Genomic DNA, 27,560 nt, shown 5'->3' on the forward strand with positions numbered 1-27,560 from the left:
GGAATATGGTGTAAACGCTAAACCCCTCCCCAGAGCCAATCCAATCATAGGTTAGAAACTGTAACAAAACATAGTTATGGATGTATAAAGGAGAACTGAATACAGCGTTAGAGACAGCGCTCCGTTTATTCCTATGAAAGCTGCTCAGTGGAGCATGAAACCCAGATAAACTTCCAGTTTAGCACTCCTCTAGACTATCCAAATGTTATCTTACTGAATGGCTCAAATTCTGATTTGCAGGGGGGTGGTGATGCTCAAAAAATGTAGCCACCGTTTTACAGCTGCTTCTTTCTCTCTAATGGGAAAAATTGTTTTTGGGCAAGAGTGCATCATGTGAAGGACATCATTGCTGTAATTTCATGGTTTGGCTTGGGCATAGTCAAGCTTTGGGTTTCTACACATGGTAAACCAGACAACACAGGACTGTAGTAATATCAATACTCTGTATCCTAATTGTTTGAAAGGTAGTGTCTTTTCTAAATGTCACAATGCAGGAACAGATTAAACAGGGTTTATCTGCTCTAACGTATGCTGCAATTGGTAGCATGTCCGACTCAATACTACCTGTAACCTAGTGTTACTTCCAAAGCCAAGAGTTAGCATATTGTGAACTAACTACATGTACTATGTATGTATACACATACTATGTGTGAGCTTACATTCATTACTAGCACCTGGGATTTCCCTGTTGTGTGGAAGCCAGTCCTGAATGCCATCAGAGTTCAGGGTAACATTAGCAGCTTTGTACCGCTCTTATGGGGATGTTTAAACTCCCCCCAGCGAACATTTCCCAAGATAGATTTCAAAATAGCTCTACACTGCAATACAATGCTGTTTCTTTTCTTTCATGTGTTCTGCATGGATAACTGGTGAGGATGCTGACTTTTTGCCTGGAACATGTAGCTTTAGCCTCTGTTTTTTTGCATGATATCATGTAGCCATCAAGTGCATATTTAAAGCTAGTGTTGCTAATGTTGGAGAAGACTTTTTAAAAGTGTCCAACTGAAGAAATCCAACCCCCTCCCTTCAGGTTTCCCTCCAAAGCCACTCCCCCAACACACATGGACATGTAGTTCTTGAGAGGGACACAGTGCATCGTTGTCATACCATATCCAACTACCTCATGTCTCATTCACACATATTTCTACATAAAAGCTACAAATTTCCCACAAAACACTAACATACAAACTCAATAATAACCTGTCCTTCAGTTCTCACCATTGTTGAAAAGCCAGTGTTGACTTTGGTTTGACCTGTTGCTTTAGCAGTGTGAACTGTTGTTGGTACAGGTGGCACTATGTATTGTATTGTGTGACCACCTCAGTAGCTTTAGCAATATTTGCCTGGCCAGCTTGTGGAAGACTCCGGTCATTACATGCCTGTGACTGTTACAGATATCAGATATTTTTTTCCATTTTTTCAGAGGATTTGATTTATTGATTTATTTTATTTATCGTTAATTTCAACCAATATAACAAAAAGTGAATCTGAAACACTTTACTTAATGTAGTTTTAAGGCCTATTTATGAGGTTTTTATTTTAAAACGAGTCCGCTTGAAACCGGAGACGGCATTTTCAACCAACTCACGGGGCTAATGTTAGCTTTAGTTGTAAATTTAGCTTGCTAAATTCTGTCTGAAATCAAGGACCCATTGTTTGAAGTAAATCTGACACCATTATTAACGTAAACTGCATATGTGTCAGAAAGCTTGATAGGAACATAGCAACAGTAACTAAGAGGGGTGGGGCATAGCAAACAGTCAGTCGAGCCAGCAAGAGATGGGGCGACAAACTGAGGAGTGAGCTCAAAGGCCACTTGATTAATGTTGACCTCTCAAGATAAAATGTACTTTTTGTTCTTTTCTCTCTCAACTCTGTGTGTCTGTCTGTCTTTCTTGCTCTTTAGTTTGATCTTGTCTTAATTTTTTTTTTTCTCTCACATTCTCTTACAGAGGAAGAACTTGAGGGAGCAGTGGCTCAGTGAAACAGCTCCAGCTCCTGTCCTGCCTTCACTTGACAGCTCTAGGCCCCGTCCACCACCACAGGACGAAGCAGACAAGCACACAGCAGCGTGAGCCAAATTTTAACAGCTTCATTCAGATGCAGCAGCAACTTGTGGGTGTGTTTGAGATATTTATGATAGAGGGGAGCTACAACAGTTGTGGTTTTAAGCTACTGTCTGCTGGCACACAGATAAAAAAATATTCAAGGTTCACATGTCCATTTCTAAAGATTGAAATATTTGCCATGAAGCATGGAGTACAGTATTTTCATCACAGATACATTTCTATATCGACCATGACGAGATAAGAAGGCAGCCATGTGACAGGTGATGTGATGGATTATAGACTAGAACATACACACACACACACACATACACACACATGTCACAACGTCTCGGTTTTCTTCCCCTGCTCTGAATCATTTCTGTTATGAGCTCTAATGTGCATCTTTTTGTGTTGACACACATTACATCTGTGCCAATGTGTATGTGTTTGTGTCAGGGAACAAACCAAAAGTCAAAAGACGCCCGAGGACGAGGAGGAGGGCGAGGCAGCTGATGCCAAAGAGGAGAAACAAGCCTTCCAAGAAGAAAACAAAGAGTCCATCAACTGTACAGCCGCAGCCAGAACACACAACCACTATCAGGTGAGATAGGCAGATGTTTCTAGAGTAACATACATTCACACACACAGGCAAAACTGCTCAAATACATATAATCTTCTGAGAGATCATATTCATATTCAGTGTACAAATTTATCCGACAATGTCCAGGTTTTCTTGTAAAAAATTAGGTTTGAAAATTTAGAGATATAAATAAAAAGCCCTAAAATATTTTTTGATTTGATATGTCATCGCCCAAATTCTCCCCAAAGGCTGAATATTAAATACAGGTCTGTGGATACAAATGGTGGATCACTTTGGCCTTTTGCCACATCCCAGGGCGTTGAGTGGTCAATAAATAAATAGTACAGCAAGCAGAAAAGAATCTTACTAGCCCGTACAACTGGGATGTGAGTGCTTCAAATGAAGTGTGTATGAATAACAAATAGAGAATAGTGCTACCACATAATGATTTAGCGCTGCATGAGTAATTCTAACCAGAGCTTTACCCTGAATTTGGTGAATAATGAAACAGATGCACAGCTTGTTTTCATGAATATCGTACACTTTTGCAGTTTGATTTTTTTTACCTAAAATTAACCTGGATTTATCATTTAATAGATTAACATGAGCCCATATTTATCACATATTGTATTGTTTTTCTTGCATCGAGCAATTGCATTCTTGTATGTGAACTTTAAACTCCACCAAATGTTTGTCTGAATGTTTACTGTAAATCCCACATTTAGCTCAGTCGGACACTGGCAACCAACAGCAGGACTGAAATGGTTGTTGGGTAAAATAACCTCAGTGCCTCTTAACATGATGGGACTAAGCTTGGTTCAACACTTGTCTGATGACGACTGTGAAATATTTATGGCAGGGCACAAGTTGGGGAGGGCTCCAGAAAGAGGGGGCTTGTGTTTAAAGCTGCAGACTCTGTGTCTGTTTTAAGTGTCTGTCCAGGGAGAGCACTTAGAATTGTCTCTTTTCTTTACCCACAGGCTGGCACTGACGAGGACGTACAAGGTAAGAAGTCAGCTGGGCGGTAATCGTCATCAGCTTACCATCAGCTTCCATCTCATTTTTGTCACTCTCCTGACTATGCCAGCCTAGAATCTATTCTCTCTTGACAGATGTTAATTTACCATAACTAAGTCTTTGCATGAAGAATAGTTATTTAAATCACCGTGACAGAATGGAGCCATGGCTGAGAAACAGCTCTACTTTGACTGTAACAACATTACTTACTTAAATTCTGCCTGCATGACTCACTCTACAAGGACACGATAAAGAGCAAAAGTTTATCCCAAACCTTTTCAGCCAATCTCCAACTTGCACAAAGTCACAGAGAAGCTGGGAGGTAAACAATAACAGAACAACTATATAATACTTGATACTAATGACTTTCTTCCCCAAAACTTAATTCACAGAATTAAAATTGTGATTCATGCAAGTCATATTAGCACATTAAAAGCTCCAGAAAGCTTTGTTTTGCTCTCTAAATTCCAGCTGAATTGTGTATACTTTTTGTATGAGAAAAAAAGAAGTTATGATGATATTGCAGCTATTGTGCAGTTTTTTAATATCTTTCAAAAAAAGGATGAAACAGTGTCTAAACTTTCGACCTCTGTGGAGGCGTTTCCCATTGCAGTGTTAAACAGACATGTTTTATACAACAACTTTTATAAAAAAAAAAACTACTTTTTGTCATATTTTCTGAAACTTCCACTATACCTTGACAGTAATAGTAACAAGACTTTCCTGGCTCTGACGGTTGTTTTCAAGCACAGTGGATTCTTGTAAATGCTATTAGGAGCAGTAGGACAAGCCAAAGGAATCTTGCTTTTTCCACAGATTATCTGTCTCATATACTGTCAGGATATAGTTAATATGACATAAAGTTATTTTTATAAAAGTTACTACCACTACTAGGACTTAAAGCAACTGCAGCTTTAAGTCCTGTGGTTGACCACTGACAGAAGCATGTCATTGCCCTGTATTGACCGAATGCGGCCCGCCCATTTCTTCAAGTTACATTTGGCCTTAACCAGCTTTCAACAAGCTCAATAATTTTTACTGTGTGTTGCAGTGGATATTTCTTAAAAATTCAAGAACTCTGATGCTGACTTTTTCTTTGTTGTCGTTTTTGAGGTTATTAAAAATGAATTAGTTGAATTCTTCACAGACAACCACCAAACCAGTTAATTTTTGTGTTCTTGGTCTGGAATGTGATTTATCTTTTCTCTGATATACATTGTATTGACTACCACTTCACATTAGGAAATTAAAAGACAAAATAATGACATGAAAGCACTTCTATGTTTCTAAAACTCATAAGGTCAGTAGCCCTAAAAACCCTGATACATGTTTTTTCCCCCTTTTTCAACATACCCTCATAACCTTGTTTTTGTACCGACATCTGTTCTTTACATTCACCATTAGAGAGGATCCATTGTATGGTTACATTTCTATTCCACTCAGAAAGTAGAAGATAGCAAAGCTAAGCTCATCTGTCAGCAGTCAGTTTTCATCCCACATTATACAAAGTGAAAGGTGTAAGCTAGGCTAGCTAGCGTTTGCTGTCTGTCTTTGATGGGTCTAGTTGTGGTGACAGCAAATGACCAGACTGTCAAAACTCAGGAATGGCTAGTCCTGTAAACTCAGCACTCTGTATGCTACACTGCGATTCCAGTCACAACACATAGTGACTAAGGGACGGAAACATGGGATAAGGCCGGGATTGCTCAGGTTACAGGTGGGACTCCACACAGATATTGCACCAATAACATTACAGCAACAACACTGTCGGTCAAAAACAAAAATAACTATTAATCACTAATGTGGGGGCAGCTGTCTTATGTGTATACTGATTTCTAAGCAAAATTCAATTTTAGTTTGAATTTAATATCTATAGTGCAACATTTTCTCTTTCAGTGAGTAAAGAGCCTAAGGATCACTTCACTATACAAATGGCACAAAGGATGTTTCATGAAAGTGGACAAGATGGCCGATCAGGTGAGGCACAGTAGACTTTTTTGTAACTGTGACTGTAAAAAGATCAGTATTATGTATCTCGTAATTTCCAGGGCTGTGGATACCGAGGTCATAAATATATGTAGTATTTTTGGCTCAGAATTTGAGTCCCTTGAAGTGCAGATTAACTACTATAACTAACCCTTGGAATTTTAAAAGTCCTTTCTGACTACAGCCCTTTGTGATTATATGACTACACAGAGACAAAAGTTTTACCTTGAAAAACAGGAATTTAGGCCACAGAATATCAGAATATCGTCAGTCTCTAGATTCTCCTCTTGCAAATGATGACCCCTTTTTTTATGCGGCACTGCCCTCAGGGTACGACTTAACGATGGTACTGAGGTGAACGGCCTGAGAACAATGTTATATTTAGCCCACTTATTTCTGTTCGTTAATTTTCTATGCCCGCTGGATGGCTGTGTAGAGTAAAAAGCTGCTGCATTTTGCTTATTGTGTCTCTAAATTGTCTTCTGTGCCGACTTGCATTAGTTATACAGAGCTCTAATACTGACCTGGGACTTTTTAATTACACCCAATCCTATGATACATTAAGAGATGCAGCGTGACCTCAACTGCAAATTACTTCTGTATCTGTAATATCCGCCTTGAGAGTCGTCTTTCCTCAAGCATTTTATCTTCTTAATTTAAACCATGTTCTGTCCTGTGTTGCAGTTCTGGGAACATTGGCGGTGCAGGTCGAGAAAGACCCAAGGACAGGTGCCACAGTCGTCAGGTCAGTGGCCCCCGTGCTCACACCGGCTGGTGCTGCGACAGCTACCACTGTCTTCGACGATGGCAGAAAGAGCATCCACGCTGTTGGTGGGGTGGGAGGTCAACCCTCCACCGAAGAGCTTGGGCAGATCTTGAGCGTTATCGACGGGATTGGGATGAAAGTGCTGCTGGATGAGGTCACAGTCACACCAAACAAGGCGGAGACGAAGACAGAGAATGTCGATGCCAACAGAGCCCCAGAGGGAAAAGTCCTGTCTTTTTCTACCTGTCATGCCATATCAGAGGAGGACAGTATGCAGTTAGACAGCTCACGAAGCCACGACTTGGAAGCTGAGCTGGGGAGAGAGGATTCTGCTGTAAGCATGGGAAATGAGGAGCATAATAAAGAGGACAGAAGCATCACGGCGGTTAGAGACATCATAGGGGAAGTAGGTTACGTGGAGGATCAAATGTTGGAGGAAGGCCCAGTCACTCTTTTGTTCCTCGGATATGCTGATGCTACAACTGACCAAGGAAACGGCCAAGAGGACCACGAAGGCATGCTTACTGTGGAACGAGTAATGATCACTGAGGAAGGAGAAGAACATGTCTTAGGACCTGAAACATCTGCTTCACCTCAGGCAGGGAAAGAGTCCCAAGACCAAGCGTTTCAGGACATTCCCCTGGAAGGAAATGGGGCAGGAGTTAAAGTCCAGGGAGAGGAAGGTGATAAGGAGCTGCATAATTCATCATTACCCAGTATAGCAGAGGGAGGAGGTTCCAAGCGCAAGACCTGTCAGTGTTGCTCTGTCATGTAAGGAAATGATTGAAAGGGGAGATTCCCTCTTCAGCCTTAATCCTAACATTTACAATACTACGCCTTCCATTAGGCACTGTGTGCTGCATTGCGGCCTCAATGACTAATATGAGAGAATACACCGCCATCTGGTATTATGTTACGATGGTTTTGGCTTTAAGCACCCAGCACTTCACTTCGCTTTGCCAAAGAAGCAGACATTTATTATGTTGTAGGTCTTTTATAGCAGCTGTGGACTGACAAAAGCTATTAAAACCCACTTCCTCCCTCTGGTGGACAAAGCTGAGAATTTCAACATGCCCTCCTGCAGGCGTGAAGATACTTAAGACTCAAATGTATTTCTGCCTCAGGACTTGTTCTGTGCCGCATCAGCCGAAAATATTCCATATGTTTGCTCTAGGAATGGAAAAAGCCAAAGAGCAGGAGAAGCATATTTTACAGCTTAGAGCACAAATATTAGTAATCAGTAATCATGGTGTGATTCAGTGTGTCTGTCTTGAAAAGTAAAAAGAATAGTGACATTTGTAACATCCTTTGTACTTTCATTCCGACTACTACTCAGGGCTGTAGCTACCACTGAGGACAGAGAGAATTTGGAGGTTTTAATGTCATTCACATTTTACATGTTGAGTTTCTTAAGCCTTGTTCAGTTGTATTTTAGTCTCCAAATCCTTAAGCTAATAGTTTTAATAATTTTGGGAAATACCATCATTCATTTTTGGCTTTTACATTAATCAAACATTTGATGTATTACTTAATGAGCTTTAGAGTGCTGGTAGGTGAATCGTGTTACTTTTGGACAGAGCCAGGCTTGCTGTTGGTATCAATATTCTCATCTAACTCTTGGCAAGAAAGCAAACTTACTTACGCAAAATGTCAAACTATACTTTTAAATTAGATTGTTTTAGACTTGAAATAATTTTATCCATCAGAATTGTATTACTGGCATTGTAGGAAAAGCATTGAAACTGCATTAAGGCAATACTATAGTGAGATAAAATATTAATATTTTAATATAATTTAGCAGTTAAATTACTGTAGAACACGTGGGGAAATAACATTTTACAGACTTGTTTTTGTGGCTAGTTAAAATTTATTTTAATATTTGGTATAATTTGTATTAATTTGGTATAAAATGGATTTAATGCAGTGGATGTACTGGAATATATGATTATAAATATAATGAGTATGTTCTTTGTGTCTAATTTCCTCAAGATCTCACATTTGAACACAATTTCATACAAACACAATAAACACTGTCGTATGCAGCACATCTCAATGTTACACAATAATAAAGATACACTTGAATTTCTACAATGCTGCTGTGATTCATTCAGACTGCACAGTGCATCTCAAAGAAGAGGATTCTGTTTGCTCACATGACACAGAGGACAGGAAGGTACAGGTGCTAAGTAGATCAGCTGGATCATATTTCCATTGAGGTCAGTACTATCACGCACTGAAGATGCCTGCAGCGCTACAGTCTGGTGGGTCTCTTCCTTTAAAAATTCTACATTATGTGTCTACCTTTGTATTTGTTTGCTTAACTTTCACTCTTTTCTCTCTGTGATTTAGTGGCAGATATTAATAGTAAAGCTTTATGTGGTCAGTCAGATAAAAGCAGCAGTACAGTTAAAGATCATGTCATACAGTGCTTGAAGAAGAAGTACTCAGATGTTTTTACTGAAGTAAAAGTAGGAATAACATTGTCTAAAAATACTCAATTAGAAGTAAAAGTCCTGCATTTAAAATGTTACATGAAAAGTTAAGTAAAAGTACAGGAGTACTATCAAGTAAAATGTACTGAACGTATATTATTATAGAATATCATATTATTTATTTGTACATGTATAGTAGACAATGTGGAGCCATTTTTGTACTTCTTTTACACTACTGGGTAGATAAGCAGTATAGTACTGCGTCATATAAAAGCAGTGTTTTTTAAAAGTAAAAAGTACCTATAAGTATCAATTGAAGTTGAGTAAAAAGTACAGTATCTCTGAAATGTAGTGGAGTAACAAAAAAAGTGGCACCTTAAATATTTATAAGATTGATACTATTTGTATACTACTACTACTACTACTACTACTACTATTACTACTACTACTACTAGCACAACCGCCACTATCATATTTGATTATACTGGATAATGGAATCATGAAATTGCATGTCAATTAAATTGTATCGTAAAGTATTTATTTAATATTTTTGAATAGCATTTAAAGTAATCTATAAGAACCTTCTTCATAACAACAGCAGAGAAAATGTTGAGGATGGAATAAACAAGTTAAGCTCATTAAGGCGCATTAATATGTCCTGTTGCTTGAGCTTTATGTACAGTAAGGTGCTGCTATTTGTAATGCTGACATGCAGTGTGACTGGCATTAAGCCCCTAAATGCAGGCGTAAATATAGTCCATAGATTTAAACCTGCAGCACAGGGAACCAGATAATGCTGCAACAATGTTTATATTAAGGAGAACGTATGTTAAACAATTATTCAGTGACACCACATAGTGAATGGGGTCTCAAATTCAAATTTGTTTGGGCCACAGCCGGTAATGTTATCTCATAGGAGGGCAACCTGAACGTTTAAGTACACCAAGAAAGCACAATATTCTTAGAATATTTCCATTATCAACAGCAGTTTCTATCCATTTTTATATAATCATTTTGTATCATCTTTGTTGTTCACAACCAAAAGACAAATGAAGGCCCAAAATCTGCACCTTTGACCTTTGCCATTATTTTATATCAAACAAAATACTTTTTTAAAATAGAATTGTTTTATTTTAATTTTATATGAAGGATAGTATAAATTGATATGAAAAAAACTATTATGTTATTATTATTATTGTTATTTATATCTTGCATGCCAGATTATATCATATTTTTGACATGTCACAGGCTGGAGGGGAGGAGGGTGGAGGGCCAGAAATGGCCCCTCAGGTCGGCATTTTCGGATCCCTGGCATTGTGTATTCATGTTATGATGCATCAGTGTAACTACATAATGCTTGTCCCATTAAAGAGTTAAATTGTTATTACAGGGATAATCACAGTTCAAGTCAATGTGGCTCAGGGATAAGCTCAATGAGTGAAGGTCTGTTATACTAAACAGAATGATGGAAAAAAACACAATTCTCAACAGGAAAACTGGTAAGAAGATGAGTCTCTGTGGCCGGCCAGGCTGGCAGATACTGTACATAGTGTGCGTGCCAAAACAGACAGAGCAAAGCCGATTACTCTTTCCCTTTGTCAGCAGAATTGGCTGTGCTAGGTCACAGCGGGGGAGAAAAGTCACCAAAACAACACATAAGCTGTATGCTGGAAAAAAAGGAAAAGTATTGAGCACTGGACAACTTTAAGACAGGCATTTAAAGCAATCTCAATAACTGAACACCAAAGCCAAGAGAAAGCTCTGCACTTCATCCTTATGAAGATGCTGTAGCAAGGCTAGATTACCAACAGAGCACAGCAGTCAGCTGCCCTGGGGCCACAGACTTTCTGGGGCCCTGGAAGCTCCAGGCTTAGTGTATGTCAACTGGTTTGTGTTAATGTAACTGACATGATAAGGGCCTATAAAGTGTTAACGTACAGGCCTTAAAGGTGCCCTGCAGAGTTTTCTTGTAAAATAACAAAGTTTCTGTTCTCAGTGTTTCTCACCAAAACACATTGTGTATATTACAAATGTGTTCAATGCATTTCCCTCCCCATCCCAGTTTTTCTTTTGAAAACTGCATTGTTTACATCCATGTTTATTTGCTTGCCATTTTCTTCTTCACTCCCTTTGTTGAGCAGCTGCTGCATTTCTTGACATCAGTGGAATACTTAATGAAACTGTTGGCAGGAATCACGTCGCCCCTAGGTGTGCACGTGCAACAAAGACAAAAACATTGCTCTTTAGCACTACTATAGATTTATAACCTGGTCTTGACCCTGTCTTGAAGAGGGTCTCAGTGTCAATTCTTTGTACTTTTGTACTTACATTCCTAAATTAATTTGTGTTTAATGAAATCACCACACAGTAAACCAAGGGCCCGATAGTATTACAGCACAGAAAACTTGTACACATTGCACAAAGAGTGGGATTAACAGGGGCGGTCAACAGGAGCCCATCAACTAGGTTTTGCATTGGGGACGACTAGCTGGTTTCTGTAGCAGTCACAAATATAAGATAATAATAACTTGCTCATTCTGTCTGGCTAAAGACCCTGTTTTTAAAAAAAGACAGACAATAATCTTTGTGTAAAAAAGATAGTTGTGTTTTGTAAAAGCAGTTACAGACAATAATAATGAAACTAGCAATGATATAATGGATTTATTGTCAACCTCTATGACACTTTCTCATGTGTGTCTTTTAAAGGAGAATAGAGAAGAAACACCATTAAGTGCTTAAAAGGCTTGTAACCATGGAAACAAGAGATCCCAGACCCAGCCCTCAAGGTCTTGTCTCCCAGGATGATGCTGGTCTGTGGATGAAGACAGACTCCAACCCAGTGACTGACCACACAGAGAGCCCATCGGTAACCTGTGGTGAGAGGCCCCAAGATGAACCCAAAGTCACACCCCCTGCCCCTGCCCCTGTACTGAAACCTAGGTACTACGGTGTGATGGATGATGTGGGTGCAGATTATGTCTTCATCCCACCGCCTCCTCCATCCTACACGGCTCCTTCGCTGCCAACAGCGGGAAGCACAGATGCAATGGTGAATAATCCCACTGTGACCCTTACAAATGGGGGAGCTGACGCCAGAGAGGCTAAAGCTAATCCAAGTGGCTTAGACTGGCATCATGATGAGAGGCAGTTAATGGCAGCACACAACAAGGTAAATGAAGTGAAAGCAAGTACAGCACATACTTCTATGGAGTCTATGGACACTGTATCTCTGTCTGAAGACAAGGACTGCACTCTAGCAAAAGACCAAACCTCCATGGAGTGCACAGGTAGTCTCATGGAAACATGTTATGATCCATCTGGAAGACACAATCAGGATAGCACAACAGGAGATGAAGAATCAAATGTGGAACATGAGGATGTTGTCATTTTGAGTGGACGACAGGAAAACTGGAGTGAAACTGATGCAGAAGGAGATAAATATCCAAAACAAGTACCATCAAATACTGAGAAAGACAAAGATGTATGTGATCTTGCTGAGACAGATTTAAAACTAACGACAGAAAACATGGATTTTGTGGAGACAAATGCTCTAACTGATTTTGAGTCCTGTGGGCCACCAGAGCTCTGCAAATGCAACCAAAACAAGACCAATCAGCCACAGGTACCAGAGGTGTCCAATTATGATGAAGGGCATGTTGACAACAAATCTTTGGACTCCAACCTCACAAAGGATGACTGGGTGAGAAGAGAGAGTGGCACTAGCAAAACGCAAGTGTCCCGTCTGTCCATCTCTGAAGGCTATGAGGAGATAAAGGGAGAGCAAGAAGATGTAAGCAGGAAAATATCTACTGATATCCAACAAGGAGAGCAACTGCTTCAACGTCTGCAACAGGTGCAGCTACGACAGGATGTACATCTACCAGAGAGCCCTCACACCTCCCAGCAGGTTGTCCAAGAGACGAGAGGTGAGACAAAGGGTGTGCTTGGGACTGAAGCAGATGATGTTAGAGCAAGAGAAGGGGATCTGACAGGTGTAGAGAGTAAATCTCACACTGTTGAGGATGAGGGGGCGAAGACAAACCTGACGGAGAAGGAAAGGAATGAGGGTAAAGATGTTGAAACAATAGCAATGATGTCTTCGTCAACAATGCCTGTAGAGCCAGAGCATCACATCATTGCCAGAACAGAGGAAGGTGACTCTGATGATGATCAAAGTAACAGCTGGGTACCTGTAGATGTGTCTCCAATCAACCCCCTTGAAACATCTCCCACCCAAACTCCCTTTCCATCCACCCGCCACCGATTGTCAGTCACTGAGACTTCCATTGAGAGGCAGATCCATGAGGCAGCCAATGAGAAGCAGAACCTGCAGAGAGCCGGCGGTCTCTTCAACCTTGCAGATAATCCAGATGTGCTAGAGATCCCCTTCAAGACCAATATCTCGCTTGAGCCACTTGCCACCACGGTTGGCCCAGACCAGCGAAGAGACTGGCAGTTCTCCGAACAGAAGATGCAGAAGGAGATAAGTCAGGAGATCCAGAGAGAACTGGTGCTGGTCAACCAGGGGAAGATCCCAGGGGGTTACAGTAAAGGGGAAGTCCGCCAATTAAAGGAGACCAAACTGCTGTTTGAGGCTTTTCAGCAGGATAACACAGACGGTCCAACAAGGCAAAGGAAACTCCCAACCTCACTAATGAAAGATCATGTTTACCCATCTGTGCTGGAGCGGACACGAAGTCTAGAGATGTTTTCACTTAAAAGTCGCCCCATTTCCAGAGCACATTCCCTCAGGCTGTACAAATCTGCAACCTCTGAGATGGAGAAAAGTCCTGACGACTTAAGATCAAGGAGTCCAGTTGGTGGTTCTCGGGACAAAACACGTTTATTCCCCTACCCAAAACAAGACAAACAGACACGCCTGCACAGAAGCATGGACTCCATAAGCGCGGATGTCTCTACGTCAGCTGTGGAGACTAGGAGTAAAATTAGGGAGGGAAACGCGACACAAGAATCTCCCATCCTCAGACAAAACCCCTTCTACAAGTTGCGACCAGCCCTGGCTCTGCAACCCGAAGTAGAGAAGGACATCCGGGAGGCCAAAGAAAGAGAGGAGGAGCTGCGCAGACAGAGATCCAGTCTGTACGGAGAGAACAGGCAGAATAGTGAAGATGGAGAAAAGTCACAACCAACACTTGAACCAGGTTAGTCTGCATGGTCACTGTGATAACCTTTAACATGAGAATCAGTGGTGAAATGCAAGTAAATACATTTTCTCAAGTGCTGCGAGTACAATTCGGAGCTACTTGTATTTCAATTTGATGCTTTATACTTTATATTTCATTATATAACATTTTATATTTTATACTACATTTCTGAGGCAATACTTTTTTACTCCATTATATTTATTTGACAGATACATGATAGATTAAACAACCTAGTAGTATATAAAATATATACTTTCACTTAAGAATAGAATGCATAACTTTTACTTAATAGAATATTTATTTTACACTGTTGAATTGCTAACTTAAGTCCTAAGAAGGTCTAAAGACTTTGTTGTTTTTTCTATGTGTGTCTGCATGAATCCATTTTGGTTCATTTGTACATTAATTAAACAATTTCCGAATATTATTAATATTTCTGTTGAACCTAAGTTGATAATTTGGATAAACATTACCAATAATGTTAGGAAACCATAAATAGAAATTATGAAAATATTTATGGCTCATTTCCACCAGGTTTCTAATATGTATCATATAAATACTAGCATGTCTAATCTAATAAGAGTCATTTAGATCTTTATTCATCGCACATCCCAGCCTCCTGACACCCAGTCTGAGCACTTTAATGAATGCCTCTCTACATTAGGATCACATAGTGTTATCTAAGGAGTCTTATCGACAACTTAGTGTCAACCCTGTCATGGACGGTTAAGGGCACATCACTCCAGCAGCTGCCTGATCTGAGTCAGCGGATGCCAGCGGCCTGAGTGACAACATGAAGACTACTATCTGCACTCCAGCTTGAGCCAGTGGCAGTTCTGGTTCGGTTATAGTGTTGTGTAAATAGAAATGATTTCAGACAGTTGATAGGTCTTGTTGAAAGGATGTACAGTTGTTGCCTATATGCTCAGCAGGAGAGCTTGGAGGCAACAAAACAGTGCAGCCAGCCAGGGAGTGTGTCAGTATGTGGCACCATGTTAGTATTTTCAGCCACCGTGGCTGGATAATGATATGTGGGTTGACTCAAGGTGAAGATGATAAAGCTGCATGTGACAGTAATAGTAATGTATATGACAGTCTGAGGCTGGGCTAAACTGAAGGAAATGACTCATTCTTAAGGTCAAATAAGCTGTAGTGTGTTATCCTAACCAGCCATGACACAATACTGGATATATATAACCAAAATACAGTGAATTTTCAAAACAATAGATCCTCAGGTTTCTTATTTCTAGCCAACAATTGCTGTAGTTAATATGCTAACTAAGCTAACCTTAGCTTAATGATTCAGTTAAAAAAGCAGCCTCAGGCTGAGTTTCTAAAATATCCAAATGCCTTTTTTTTAATTAAAAACTCAGGCAATGGCTACATGATATCATCCTAAAAGACTGTGGCTAAAGCTACGTGTCCCAGGCAAAAAGTCAGCATCTTCAATAGCTGATCCACGACACAACAGCATTGTTCTTGTATTGTGTATTGCAGTGTAGAGCTAGTTAGTCCTACTATTACAAGTAAGATGAGGAAAATGTAATGCTGCATTCACACAGAATGGGAATAAGAGGAAAAACATCTATTCTTCGAACTTGGGAACGTTCACACATTATTCCAAGGTGGTTAGCGTTAGTGCTAACCTTGTTGTCACACTAGACTAAATTGGTTGTGTTACATATGTGTATCAGTTTGTTACTTAGTGAAACCAGATGCAAAGTAAGTTAAAGCTCTGATTAAATTTGGTATATCCATTATATCAGTGTTAATATTACGTTTTATTTTGATGTAACTGGCAGCGGTGGCACATTTGCAGCCATTTTGTTTGTTGACATATCTGTAGTTCTTTTCACCAAGTGGGTAATATCCTATGCGTCTGAAATTAGCCACACAGTGAAAATAATGTCTTTAACATCTGTAACCCCACAAAATAATGTATGAAATACCACAGGCCTGGGAAGTAGCACTCAGGTTACTGCTGTGGGTAGGAAGATAGTTAGCCGGATATGCTAACATTTGCTGCTTACATTAGAGCAGACAAATAAAGAGTTTCAGTCTAGATAAATGTATGGAATCCTTAATGGTTTAATGACAAATCCCTTTATATTATCCTGATCCTTTCTTCTTCCTGTCAGATGTCAGGCGACAGTCCAGGGGGAAACTGGAACGGGTTTGGCCGCCGCCTTCCAAGAAAGACCAGCAGACACAGGTGATGTGTCAGGTCTAATTACTGTAAATAGCTTTGTTCTTGTGTTCTCCGTCGCTCTTTAAGTGCTTGTCCGTGCTTCATGCACAACACTGGCAAGAAGCATGTCACTAATTCCGGGGAACACTACAGGGTTATCATTGTTATGTATTGTTCTGATAATAAAGCACTGATGAGTAGGTCTACTAAAGGTGAAGTATATCATATCAGTACAAAAATTCCGGTTGATTGGATTTCAAATATGTTTCTGTAATTGTGGCTTTCTGGATCATGAGGTACTGTCCTGAATGGCTGGAACCTAATGTTGCTAAAAACAAAATACAAAGATGATTTGCAAATACTCTGTGTTTTATTAATGCTTGGATTAGTACAAGTGGTCCTGAAATTGATCTCCAATTCAGAGGATCAAGATAAGGGAGCTTATCTCCCACTCTAAACCCTGATCTTTTGTTCCCCAGCAGGAGCCAAAAGTTCACAGAGCAGGAGGTCAGAAGGCTCCTCTGTGGCAACGCTGGGAGTCCGGCCTGGTCAACGGGCAGCCGTCAAAGGAAAATAACTGATATTGGCCATCCTGATGTCTTCAACACTTCAAATAGAATATCTATGATCTTCCATGCTAGAGCTGCACAAGTCCAGGATTAATCAATATAATCAAAATCCTGAAGGTAGTTCCATCTGAAACGCTTTCTAACTCTGCTTTGTATCTGTGTCAAATATACTTTTTTGATATCTTCAAACACTAGTTTTATTTAGCACATAAATAAAGCAAAAGTATCGCTTCAATCATTCGCTCCATCCTTTTTCTCTTTTAATCTGTATGAACTGAGTACCAACAACACCAATCTTTTTACTGTAGTCTCACTGTTTATGGGGTTTTAATGGGATGCTGAATTTCAGTATGCTGTTCAACAATTTGGTGAACAATGTTGTGATGATGATTTTCCAGCGCTGTAGCAATAATGATGTCATCCAATGAGAGGAGTCCAATCTATTCAGCTAGTTTATCTTGGCAAATTAACACGCTTTATCATTTTTGTACCAAGTTCACAATAATTATAACTAGAAAACTAACTATTTAAGAAGTCACAGTATTTAAGGGGCACTCCAGTGATTTTACAATCAAGTTCAGCTTACTCGTCAGAGAAAGTACTACTCAGCTCGTAAACACTGTGGAGGGAGCTTTCTAAAGTCGAAAAAATGTTTTGGCCTGATCTTAGAAACCCCAAAAACAGAAAGCCTGTGTTACAAACTGGAAGTGTGGAGTTTGGGAGGGTCTAATGTACTATAAGGCACCGTCCAGTCACATAATGGGAAATGTAGGCTCCAGTGTTTGGGGGCTTGACCCATACTAGGCAATAAAAATGAATGAAATGTCTCGGGCTCCTCTTTTTCAGTTTCGACCATTCTTTTTTGGCTGAACTGCAAGAAAGCGGGTCCGGCCCTGTAAATACAAAAGCCTGTCCCTGATTTACTGAGTGATTAATGAAGATACACAGTCGGTTGGTCAGGAGAGTTTCCTCTTTAAAAAAAAAATAGGCGTGGACAGTTATCATTTACATCCTCAGTAGCACATTGATTAAACACAGTCCGTCCATTTGCTAGTTAGTTTTCAACCTGGTCTTGTTTAATCGGTTTCTTGTAATTGCCCTATCTTTATGGAAGTGCAATACAAAATCCCAGGAGTCCACCTTTAACCTCTAAGGTGACTCAGCGAGGAGTATCGTGATCATAACTTCTTTTCTTTCTATATATCTATATCTTTTGGGCACATTTTCTAAACAACATAAGAATCATCTCAGGACAAATAAAACTTCCAAATGGAGACTGGTTATTGGAACCCTACAGTACATTTTCCCCATACATGAAAAATATAATCATGGATCTGGTGACCTCTAATCACTGAGATTACTGTAAATTTAAGTGGCAGCAGAAAGCCTGTTCTGATAACTAATAAATAGATTGTGTCCATGGTAAATGAAGCCATCAGGAAAACAGTTGACCTGTGATCACGTTTACTAGAGAGAGCTCGGTTTCTAATCACCACAGACAGAAGCAGACTGCTTAGCCCATCTAAGTACCATCTGTTAGCCCCAGTGACTCTGCCAAGGGAGGAAGGACTTTCGCTCTGCCCTTCCTGGCTTGGATATCCCAGTGTTAATTGGCTTCCCTTCTCACCAACCCACAAACAGCAGGCACGGCCAAGACCTAGGTTTCAGCTGTTTTTTAAAGATGGCTTCCCTAAACATCCCTAATCCAAAATACCAGATGTCGTTTAAAATTGCTCTGATGGAGATTCTTACAAGGTCATACACAGTGTCCATATCTCACTTTATTTTAATCCATTCTCACATTTATATCGCTTATTCTCTACATAACTGGAACAGAGGGCGGATTTTGTCAAGTGAGCCTGAGCGGTTAATGCCAGGCTGCTATACATCTTGTCTGTGGCCTCGATGTATCAGCAGCATCCAGCATTTAGAGTAGGCCATACACAAAAAAATCAGTGTTTAGGGTTCCCTTGCCACATTTCAGATGTCTATAAGGTGTATGCAGTTCAGCCAAAAAGATATTTTCCCTCTAAACCTTTCACATGATTTTATTTAAATGCCTGTGAAATGCTGCTTACACAACGATTAATCAGCATTAACAATCATATATCAGTCACAGGGATTATTTTCTGCAGAACAAGTACTTTTACTTATGATAGTTTAAGTATTTGCCAATAATGCTGTTGTATACTTTTACTTGAGTATGACAGGACTTTTACCTCTAACGGAGTATTTTTTACATTGTTGTATTGGTACTTTTACCTATGGAAGGGTCTGAATATTTCTTCTACCACTGCTGGGGTAAGTGGAAGAGCTCTGGAGAATGGGATGGGAAGACGAGGTTGGTGGAGTTGGATGGTTTTGCGGATGGAAGAAAAAATGGTCTGCAGTCACAGTAATACAGCATTATGCAATACAGTCACCATGTTTATGTGACATATTCAAGCATCAAAAGGCTCTTTACCTAGCATCATCAAAAGACATCAGAGTAGACATCAGAGAGCATTATGTGATGTTACTGTGAATTGTGTCTTGGTAATATCATGGCGATAAAAAAAATATATATATACATATATATAATATATATATATATATTATATATATTATATTATGTTCCATATAGAGTAAGGTTGATTATTTTATTTTTTATTATTCTTCTCATGCATACACTAAACATATTCATGAAAACTATTTATCCATTTAGTATGGATGTGAAGATTGTGAATTAGTTACCAGAAGAGGGCAGTATAGTCTTGCTAATGAAGAGAAAGTGTTTCAGGACAACATCAAGACAACATGTTTTTAGGTGTGATTCTGGCCATTAAATTGCTTGTTCAGTCACAGTATTGCAAGCACTACTGTAACCAGCTGAATATATGGGTATTTTCATGAAGATTTTACAATAATATTACAAAAACCTAGATTCTTTAAACCAAACTTGTAACATCATACAACATCCCATAATGCACACACATAAAATTTGTTTTTTTTCATAGTCATGTGGAGGATTACTAATACAATACCAAGAAATCACTTCTAGGATGGGTAAACATGCACTGAGAAAGTACAGCACTTATGTAACCTTTGTAATTTATCCAATGATGAGTCACTTACTTCACAGAACTAGAGCCACCAGCTACATGTATTATCAATTCCATCTACACTAAGATGAAGACAAAAGTTGCTTAAGAGCACATCTGCGTCATCTTCTGCAATAGCATGTGGGTGGTAATTTCTTCAGATGTTTGGCTAACACTCACTGAGTCACTGATGAGGGCTGTCATATACAGAGCGCATTAAGGCTGTGTTGTTCTAAAAAAGAGACAAACTCTGCTCCAGTGAAAACACAAACAACACGTCAGCGAGATGAATCTCACAGGAACGTCTTTTCCAAACTGCACTTGAATCACCAGCATAAGGAAACTCTTTTCTGTGAAACACACTGAGGCAGAAGTGGAATAAACTTTCTATGATTTGAGGAAGAAACAAATCTGTTGAGGGTGAACACATAATGTTTCCACATTTCTTAAAAACCCCAAGTTCACCTTCATTGCTTCATCCGGTGCAACTTTTGGCAGTGTTAATATGCAAGCCTCAAGGCAGAAAAAAACTACAGAGGAGGTTGACAGTTGAGGGGGAAAAAAAGAAGGGCTAACAATACAGTGACAGGGGGCCTAAATGAAGACAGTATACTTCACTCAATGCTATTATTGTATTCAACCCTGCCCTGAGTTCACAAATACCAAGAGCTTTGTGAGTGGGTGCTGATGAGGGAGTAGAACAGTGACAGCTCTGACATCACCGCTCCTTCAGCGCCGTGAGATGGGGCTCGACTCGGCTCTGCACCAGCAGCAGCAGCGACCTAACGCAGCGGACAGATGATGGATGACTCATTCTTTCCACCCACACAACTTCCCATCGTCAGGATCCATCATCAAGGAAGTCTCACTTGCCTCTAAATTAAACCCTTCCACATACTCCGTACATTACTACAGTCTCACTCAGGGGGGAGGCTAAATGTGTAGATGGGATGCTACAGAAAATAGTCTATATTTGGCAGTGACTCCTGCGAGGGAGGAATTAGGATCAGATTAATTTTTTTAAATCTATATATTGAGTCAGCTGTAACCCCTGAGCATCATGTGTTGCAACTGAAAGCACAAGTGAGCAGAGAAGTTGAAAAAGTTAGCAAAAAGAATAAACAGTTGTAAAAGTTAAAGGTAATGGATAAATGGTCAAAATAGCTTAGAGTAAGGTGGATTATTTGTGTTGAATTAGTTACATTCAGAGTTATACCTGTAACACAAATTTCTTTGATACTGCCTGAAATGCAGTATTGGCTATAGATCCGATACCACGTCATTTATTTGCCCTGAAACACACATGTATTGGATCGGTACGCAATAGTTTCGATGTCAGGATTGGTATTGGGAAGGAAAAAATGGTATCAGAACATCTCCATTGAATAAATGGTTGAAAGAGTTAGCTAAAAATAATGGATAAATAGTTGAAATGGGTTAAAGTAAAGTGGGTTATTATCACTGACATTACCTTGAACTACAGAATGAACACTTGAAACAGCTGATAGACAAATGGCTGAAATATCCAGTTTCTGCCGTTCCAATGTAGAAATAATACCAACGCAAACTCGACTTAACCAACCTAAACATAACCTAAACTGTATGAAAAAGTATTGTAACAATATACACTATACACTGGTGTTGATGAAGGGACACTTGAGTCCATCTGATAAGGCTTTGGGGGTACATCAGACAAAAGGTTGGCAACCACTATGTAAAGAAATACTCTGCCCCTATGTGTATTTACAGAAAATGTGCATATTTCATCACATTTTCTCATTCCACAGAGGGACCTGCTCGGACTGTTTATCTTGCCCATGCTTCTTCTTGAATTACTGAAGTGAAATGAATGAATAAACATTGGGTAGCGAGAGCATGAGGTAAGGACAGAATAAACAGACCTCAGATGGCCCTGCTTAGTTGAGCCATTGTCCTCAACAAACCCTTCCATTCGCTTTCACTCTCCCCTCCTCTTTCACTCGCCTCCTGCTCTTTTTTTTTGTACAATAAAAACTCAATTGTGTAATTGCACAATCCCACATTACAACAGTCAACAATCATATAAAGAAGTCGTGCATGATAAGATGATGAGTGCGTTTGTAACACGGCTTCGACTGTTCTTTGTCTCTTGGGTTTTCTATTTTCTAAGCTTCTGGGTTACAATGATGTCATCTCTTCTTCTGTAAAGCAGAGTGATGTTCTCTTGAAATGTATTGAGGAACTTCAACAAATTTGACATTTCTTCTGAATTTCAGTTGTATTTTTAGCCAAACATTACATCAGTTTTACAGAAGCTGTGCAAGGGTAGAAGGGTAAGTAAAAACAAGTTCAGAACTTCATATGACTTGACTGCATTTTTGTACTATTTTAATTCTTCTTAAAGTCTCACAGTAGCTTCAAATGTGGATTTATTGCTAATTCATAGTACAGAATAACAAGGGCTATTTGAAAAGGTCTAAACATTAAATGTGAATAGTTGTATTTAAATTTTATTTAGTTAGCTAAAAAATCCAGTTACAAAACTCATTTATTCTGAATTCTGAGCAAATACGGTGGTTCATTAGAGAACAGTAATTAAAGTAGTAAGTAAATTCAGCTAATCAGAGAAAATTGTGAGGCCTTTGGTTTAACTTATATAGCCATGATGTGGGCATGCAGCAGCATCAATAAATAATTAAAATTTATTTTATTTATATATATAAATACACCCTACAAACCCGTTTTTGACCATATTTTCTCTCAAAAGAAAGAGGGAATAAGAAGTTCAAAGAGAACTGGGGTAGAATATCTTTCTGACTGCCACCACAGCATAACCACAAGCTACTCTATAATTCCTGCCCTTCCGAAAGTAGCTACTTAAAGCAAAAAATCTGAATCAATGACAGTATAATTGATGACTTTAGAAAGTACTCAGTTCGCAATGAGGATAAGTATTACATGTAATTAGCTACTTTGCAAAAAAAACGCCTGAATTGCAGCTGAAATGATGCAATATGTGTAACGCAGGGAAATATGGAGTGGCTGTAGTTGCTTGGGGTTAATGATCAGATAAGTGGGTGAGCAGGGTGGTCTAAGGTCGCACAGATTTCAGCAATAACTCTGGGACAAATCCTTTTACTGAACAAGATTCTGATCTTAGAAATTTTTTTCTTCCGTCCCTTGGCTGCTGGCCTGGGCGGTTGGCTTTGAGCATCAGGAGCAGTTCACTTTAGGTTAAGCTCTTTCAGCCAACTGTTCAAAGCCCTTTCTGCATGGTTCGCCTCTCTGGTGGCTGCTGCTGAACTGCCTCCCGTTCTATTTTAGGATTTAAAGGAATGACAGTATTCTCGCATGACTCTCAGAAAATCCTTTCAATCCACTGTATGGAACACCGCTGGGATTAGGATGCAGCCTGCATTACATAAAAGTGAAGATCACGTCCTTGGTGAATGTAAAACCAAAAAAGGAAGCCTCCCATGAGAACGACAATAACCACTCTTGGAGCTTTCAGTATTGCGGGGGGCTGTGGAGGGAATTAGGTCCATAAAATAAAAATGCTTGAAATCTCAAGAGGCTTTGTCAACAGAATGGTAGTCAGATACATACAAACTGCAGACAATACAGCAACCTATCAGGTTTAAATAAATGAAAAGATTACTTGTTAAATGGGATTAAGTCTTTTGCATCACAGCATATAGAAAGTTACATAACTATTATAAAATACATCCAGCATGGTTCCCGTGTCAGGATTAAGTTAAGACTTATTAAACAATAGAGAAAAAATATGCAAGGTCAGGAAAAGTACACTCTGCAGTACACTGTGTTCCTTATTGTGTTAAGTTTTACCCTTGGTTGTTAGGACTGACCTAACTTTCACATCATGAGCATTAATGAGGCACCATGTTGCTTTCATTTAAGACATCTTTGTTTACGTCTGTTTTATAATAGCTGTGACGTTAATGTTTAGACTGAAGTCCTTATGTTGCATCTGAAGTAAATTCCTCAGAAACAGCTTCAGAATCCTGACTCATCTGCAGGATCCGTATGCCTCTATCATCTATCTGCCGCTGCGTGATTTCAGGAAACCTGACCTTAGTTGGGCATAGATAGGAGCATGAGATTCAAGTTGCACTTCATGTTATGCAACATAAGGCCTGCCTCATAAAATAAATTATCCTTCTTCTTTTATCATGGCTGCATGATGTAGCAACTTAAAGTGAAAGAAGACTTTTTATGAGCAATATACACAATAGAGGAACAACCACAGAGAGTTATCCTTTAATATCACTGTCAAAGCTTTCCAAACTGTCACTAGCGCCATTTCTCAGGAACCATATGCTAGCGTCCAATGTGCAAGTTTGCCTATGAGCAGCCTGGATAAGCATAATTCCAGCTTTAGTACTCAGTTTAGAAGTCCTTTCAGTTGTAAGGTTACAAGGGAAACGTACTGTTTTATTTTTTTCCGAACTGACCAACTAAATAGTCTGATCTTGCATTATTCCTTGAGATACTTACAGCACTAATTAACGCTATACTAAAATACAAGAACAAAGGTGTTAACAAAAATCTAAAACACTTACTCTTGTTTGACATTGTGAATCAGGATATCAGAGTGAGCTAGCAGCGTATGTTTTGACTGAAATTGTGTCATGAAAGTGACATGTCAGTCTTGTAGCAGCAGTAGCAGTTTTATTGTAAAATAGTGGAGAAAAACAAAAGGGACTCATGACTATCCCGTGTGATTTGTAAGTGATTCACTGAAGGATTATACGCACAAAGAGCCCGGGCAGTAGCCTATAATGAGGCGTAACAACATTGTTTCTAATGTTGCATGTCTACTTTGGATATAATCTGTGTGACATAGCTTAGAGGGGTTGTACCACACTGTGTATACTGTGTAGTGTCATGGCAGGGCAAGGGTTTCAGAGACCAGAGAGATTATCAAACAAACAAATTATGACTCACGCCAGAAACAACTTCAACATCTGTCCATATTCACGCAGTAAAGGAAACAAACATTGCAGCATTGCTTGTCTCCTCATGGTAAACAACTATCGAGCACTGTTGTGATGGCTGAAGTTGAACGGTATCAAACCCTCTGCCAAGGTTGCCTCGGGTGAACCTGGGCCCTCAGGACACTGTGCCACTGCCATGCTGGAATGAACAAGGTGGAAACTGGGCCATCTATATCTGTATAACCCTCTGATTATGAACAGATTATGCAACAGCACAGCATGCTTTACATAACCAGCTATGGCCATGCACTCCTCCTCTACACACCCTTTGTTCCCAAACTGAATAACTGAATTGCCCCAACCCCCCTCCCCCTCCTCTATCCAAGCTGACATACAGCCCGCCTGACACCTAATCAAATATGTTATGTACCGCCGACACTTCAGCTCCTCCTCACGCTGGGATTTATCTGTTTTTGTTATGAATTATGACACCAGTGCCTGAATGAGATCGGTGGTGTGTGTCTACACATATAAAACAGCTGCTCCGAGGAGGAACACTATTTACTGAGTGTAAACAGAGTTATTTTAAATGACTGATTGTGCTGATAACATTGTGCAGTTACAGTAAATTTCCGTTAATGTGGACACACAAACACTCTGTCTGAGAAAGCACCGTGTGACTTTCCAAATCTCCTTTTAAATCTTTGCTCAAAAAACACTTTTATTATTGATTTGGCTGCACTTTAACATCTTAGGGACTCTATTAAAATTATTAGGAGAGAGAGGATGTCGAAGAAAGACGAGGGTTTTTCTTTTTCTGGTTTTTGCTGATAACATTTACTCATCCATGATTCATTCTTAACAAGACTCCGAGGGGACCTGGGGCAGAAAAAAACTAATGGTGAAGAAAAATACTTTTGCATTCCAGAGAAACTTTTGTGTTCCCTCTCTCTTTTCAAGAGTACCTGACTGCAGATAAAATGGTGCCCCCCCCCCAAGTGCATGCATGTCTCCCATTTTTCTCCCCCCCTGTCCCCTTAAGGGCTCCATGCATTCATACTATTTGAGATTTTATTGTAAAAAATTAAAGATCAAATAGTAACATCACAAATATTGCTTTTATTTTGATATCTAACTGTCCTGTCTTTGGACGCTGTCTGGAAGAAATATCTCCAACACTGCCACACAACTCAAGCCTCCAACAATCAGACCTCTGACCTCACACATATCAGGCTAATGATCATCATTGGATCTAATTCTCATTTATTCGTACTAAGTGGTATCCGGGTTGGGTGGGAAATATTGTGGTGCTCAGGACTGTCAGCAGCCCCAGAGCTGCCGCTTGTTTCCGGTTCACTCATTCTGTGGCTACAATCGATGTTTTTTCAGCAGCCGTTTATTAAAAACTAGAGAATGGGTAGAATAGTCACAATTTTATTATATTTTCCATGCATGTGTTTTATTTTAGTATTTTCATACAGCCCCACATTTTCAATTAAACATTTTGCATTTAATATTTTACATTATTTGTTTTATTTCAAAGCAAACACTAAACTCTGGTTTTAGGTAACTTTTCAAATAGAATTGATTATTTTTGTTCTTACTTATTTGCATATCAATACTGACTGTAATAATCATACAGGTGGAGGCAGGCAGAGCAGCAGACTGGAGTGTACTGTGGCTGCTCTTGAATTCTAGGTCAACAGAAGAAAACAAAACAAATTAATCATCATTATGTCACATGGCTCCTTGCTCCTCCACTTCAGGATACAGCTTGACCCTGGCTTGGTGTCAATTATTATGACAGATGTGAGAAGACCTTTGGTTGCAGAAAAGAAATCCTCCAGTAACTTTGTATTCATTCATTTATATACAGATTGCGTTTATTATATTATGTATACAATGTGTTTTTTTTTCTTAAACCTATTGTGTTGTTCTGTCTAAACTTGTGTGCGTGTTGTGCAGATTTTATTTTTAATTAATCCTTTCACATTCTCCTGAGAAACGTCCCCTCTAATATGTGTAATTTGTTTTATGAGCATTTCATAAGCCCCCCCTCCAAATGATCAAAAGTGGTTGCTTTGGAAACAGCGTGACGTATTTCAGAGCCTAAGAATAGAAGCATGAGGAGGGAAGCGGGTCTGAGGCTCTTGGCTTCTGCCTCACAATCGGTCTGAGTGCCTTTCCAAAGGTTTTCCTCTAATGTGTGTTGCGGGTCAACACTCAAACGATGCTGACATTTTTTGTCTGATTACGGCGCACACAGCGGGTTCTGTGTTGGTACAGTGTGGGAGAGGTAGCCCCTCTCTGCTTGAGGTTTTCAAGATAAAGACATCAACACCTGGCCGGTGAGATTTGGAGCAAACTGAGGTCATGACTGATGCAGTAAGCTGAGGAATGACAGGAACACTTAAAGGGGAGCGTATACAAATGACCGCACTGACAACAAATTATCAATAAACATACACCAGCACGCGCACAGACACACACGCACACGCTCTGCTTGTTATGAAACAGCCCCCCAGGTCAAACAAACTGAGTCATTGCCTATTTATAGCTACCGCAATACATCTCTCATGTGCATGAGCCTCGGATAGAGGCTCGACTGTATGTCTGTGGTATAGACAAGCTGTTACATAAATGGTTTTCTGCATACATGTCTCAGGGGAGCAGTGATTCATAGCTCTCTTTATAACTGCATTTTTCTGAGTCACCAGCCAAGAAAAATATAATTATCAAGACAGCTAAATTTGGTTTTATGTGGAATGCTTTTACGCATTTTTCTAGATATAAAT

General features: G+C 39.6%; 2 protein-coding genes across 4 annotated transcripts in view; both read left to right on the forward strand.

Moving 5' to 3' along the window:
• Positions 1–8,488, forward strand: part of LOC127355964 (paralemmin-2-like) — a 30,584-nt gene extending 22,096 nt beyond the window's left edge. For both annotated transcript variants that reach the window (XM_051387312.1, XM_051387313.1), the window contains 5 exons: positions 1,953–2,071; positions 2,505–2,649; positions 3,609–3,633; positions 5,542–5,622; positions 6,316–8,488. In XM_051387312.1, coding sequence (XP_051243272.1) covers positions 1,953–2,071; positions 2,505–2,649; positions 3,609–3,633; positions 5,542–5,622; positions 6,316–7,172 — 1,227 coding nt within the window. In that variant the 3' untranslated portion in view covers positions 7,173–8,488. The remainder of the gene's footprint in view (positions 1–1,952; positions 2,072–2,504; positions 2,650–3,608; positions 3,634–5,541; positions 5,623–6,315) is intronic.
• Positions 8,489–8,576: 88 nt separating this feature from the next.
• Positions 8,577–16,832, forward strand: LOC127355953 (uncharacterized). 2 transcript variants are annotated; one of them, XM_051387296.1, is made up of 4 exons: positions 8,577–8,658; positions 11,536–13,991; positions 16,133–16,206; positions 16,662–16,832. In XM_051387296.1, exons 2-4 carry the CDS (start codon positions 11,582–11,584, stop codon positions 16,761–16,763), a joined length of 2,586 nt encoding a protein of 861 aa, XP_051243256.1. In that variant the 5' UTR covers positions 8,577–8,658; positions 11,536–11,581; the 3' UTR covers positions 16,764–16,832. The 2 variants fall into 2 exon arrangements, with proteins under 2 accessions (XP_051243256.1, XP_051243257.1); XM_051387297.1 differs by having other exon boundaries at positions 16,665–16,832.
• Positions 16,833–27,560: the final 10,728 nt, after the last annotated feature.

Source organism: Dicentrarchus labrax, unplaced genomic scaffold (assembly GCF_905237075.1).
Source record: "Dicentrarchus labrax unplaced genomic scaffold, dlabrax2021, whole genome shotgun sequence".
NCBI classification, from domain to species: domain Eukaryota; kingdom Metazoa; phylum Chordata; class Actinopteri; family Moronidae; genus Dicentrarchus; species Dicentrarchus labrax.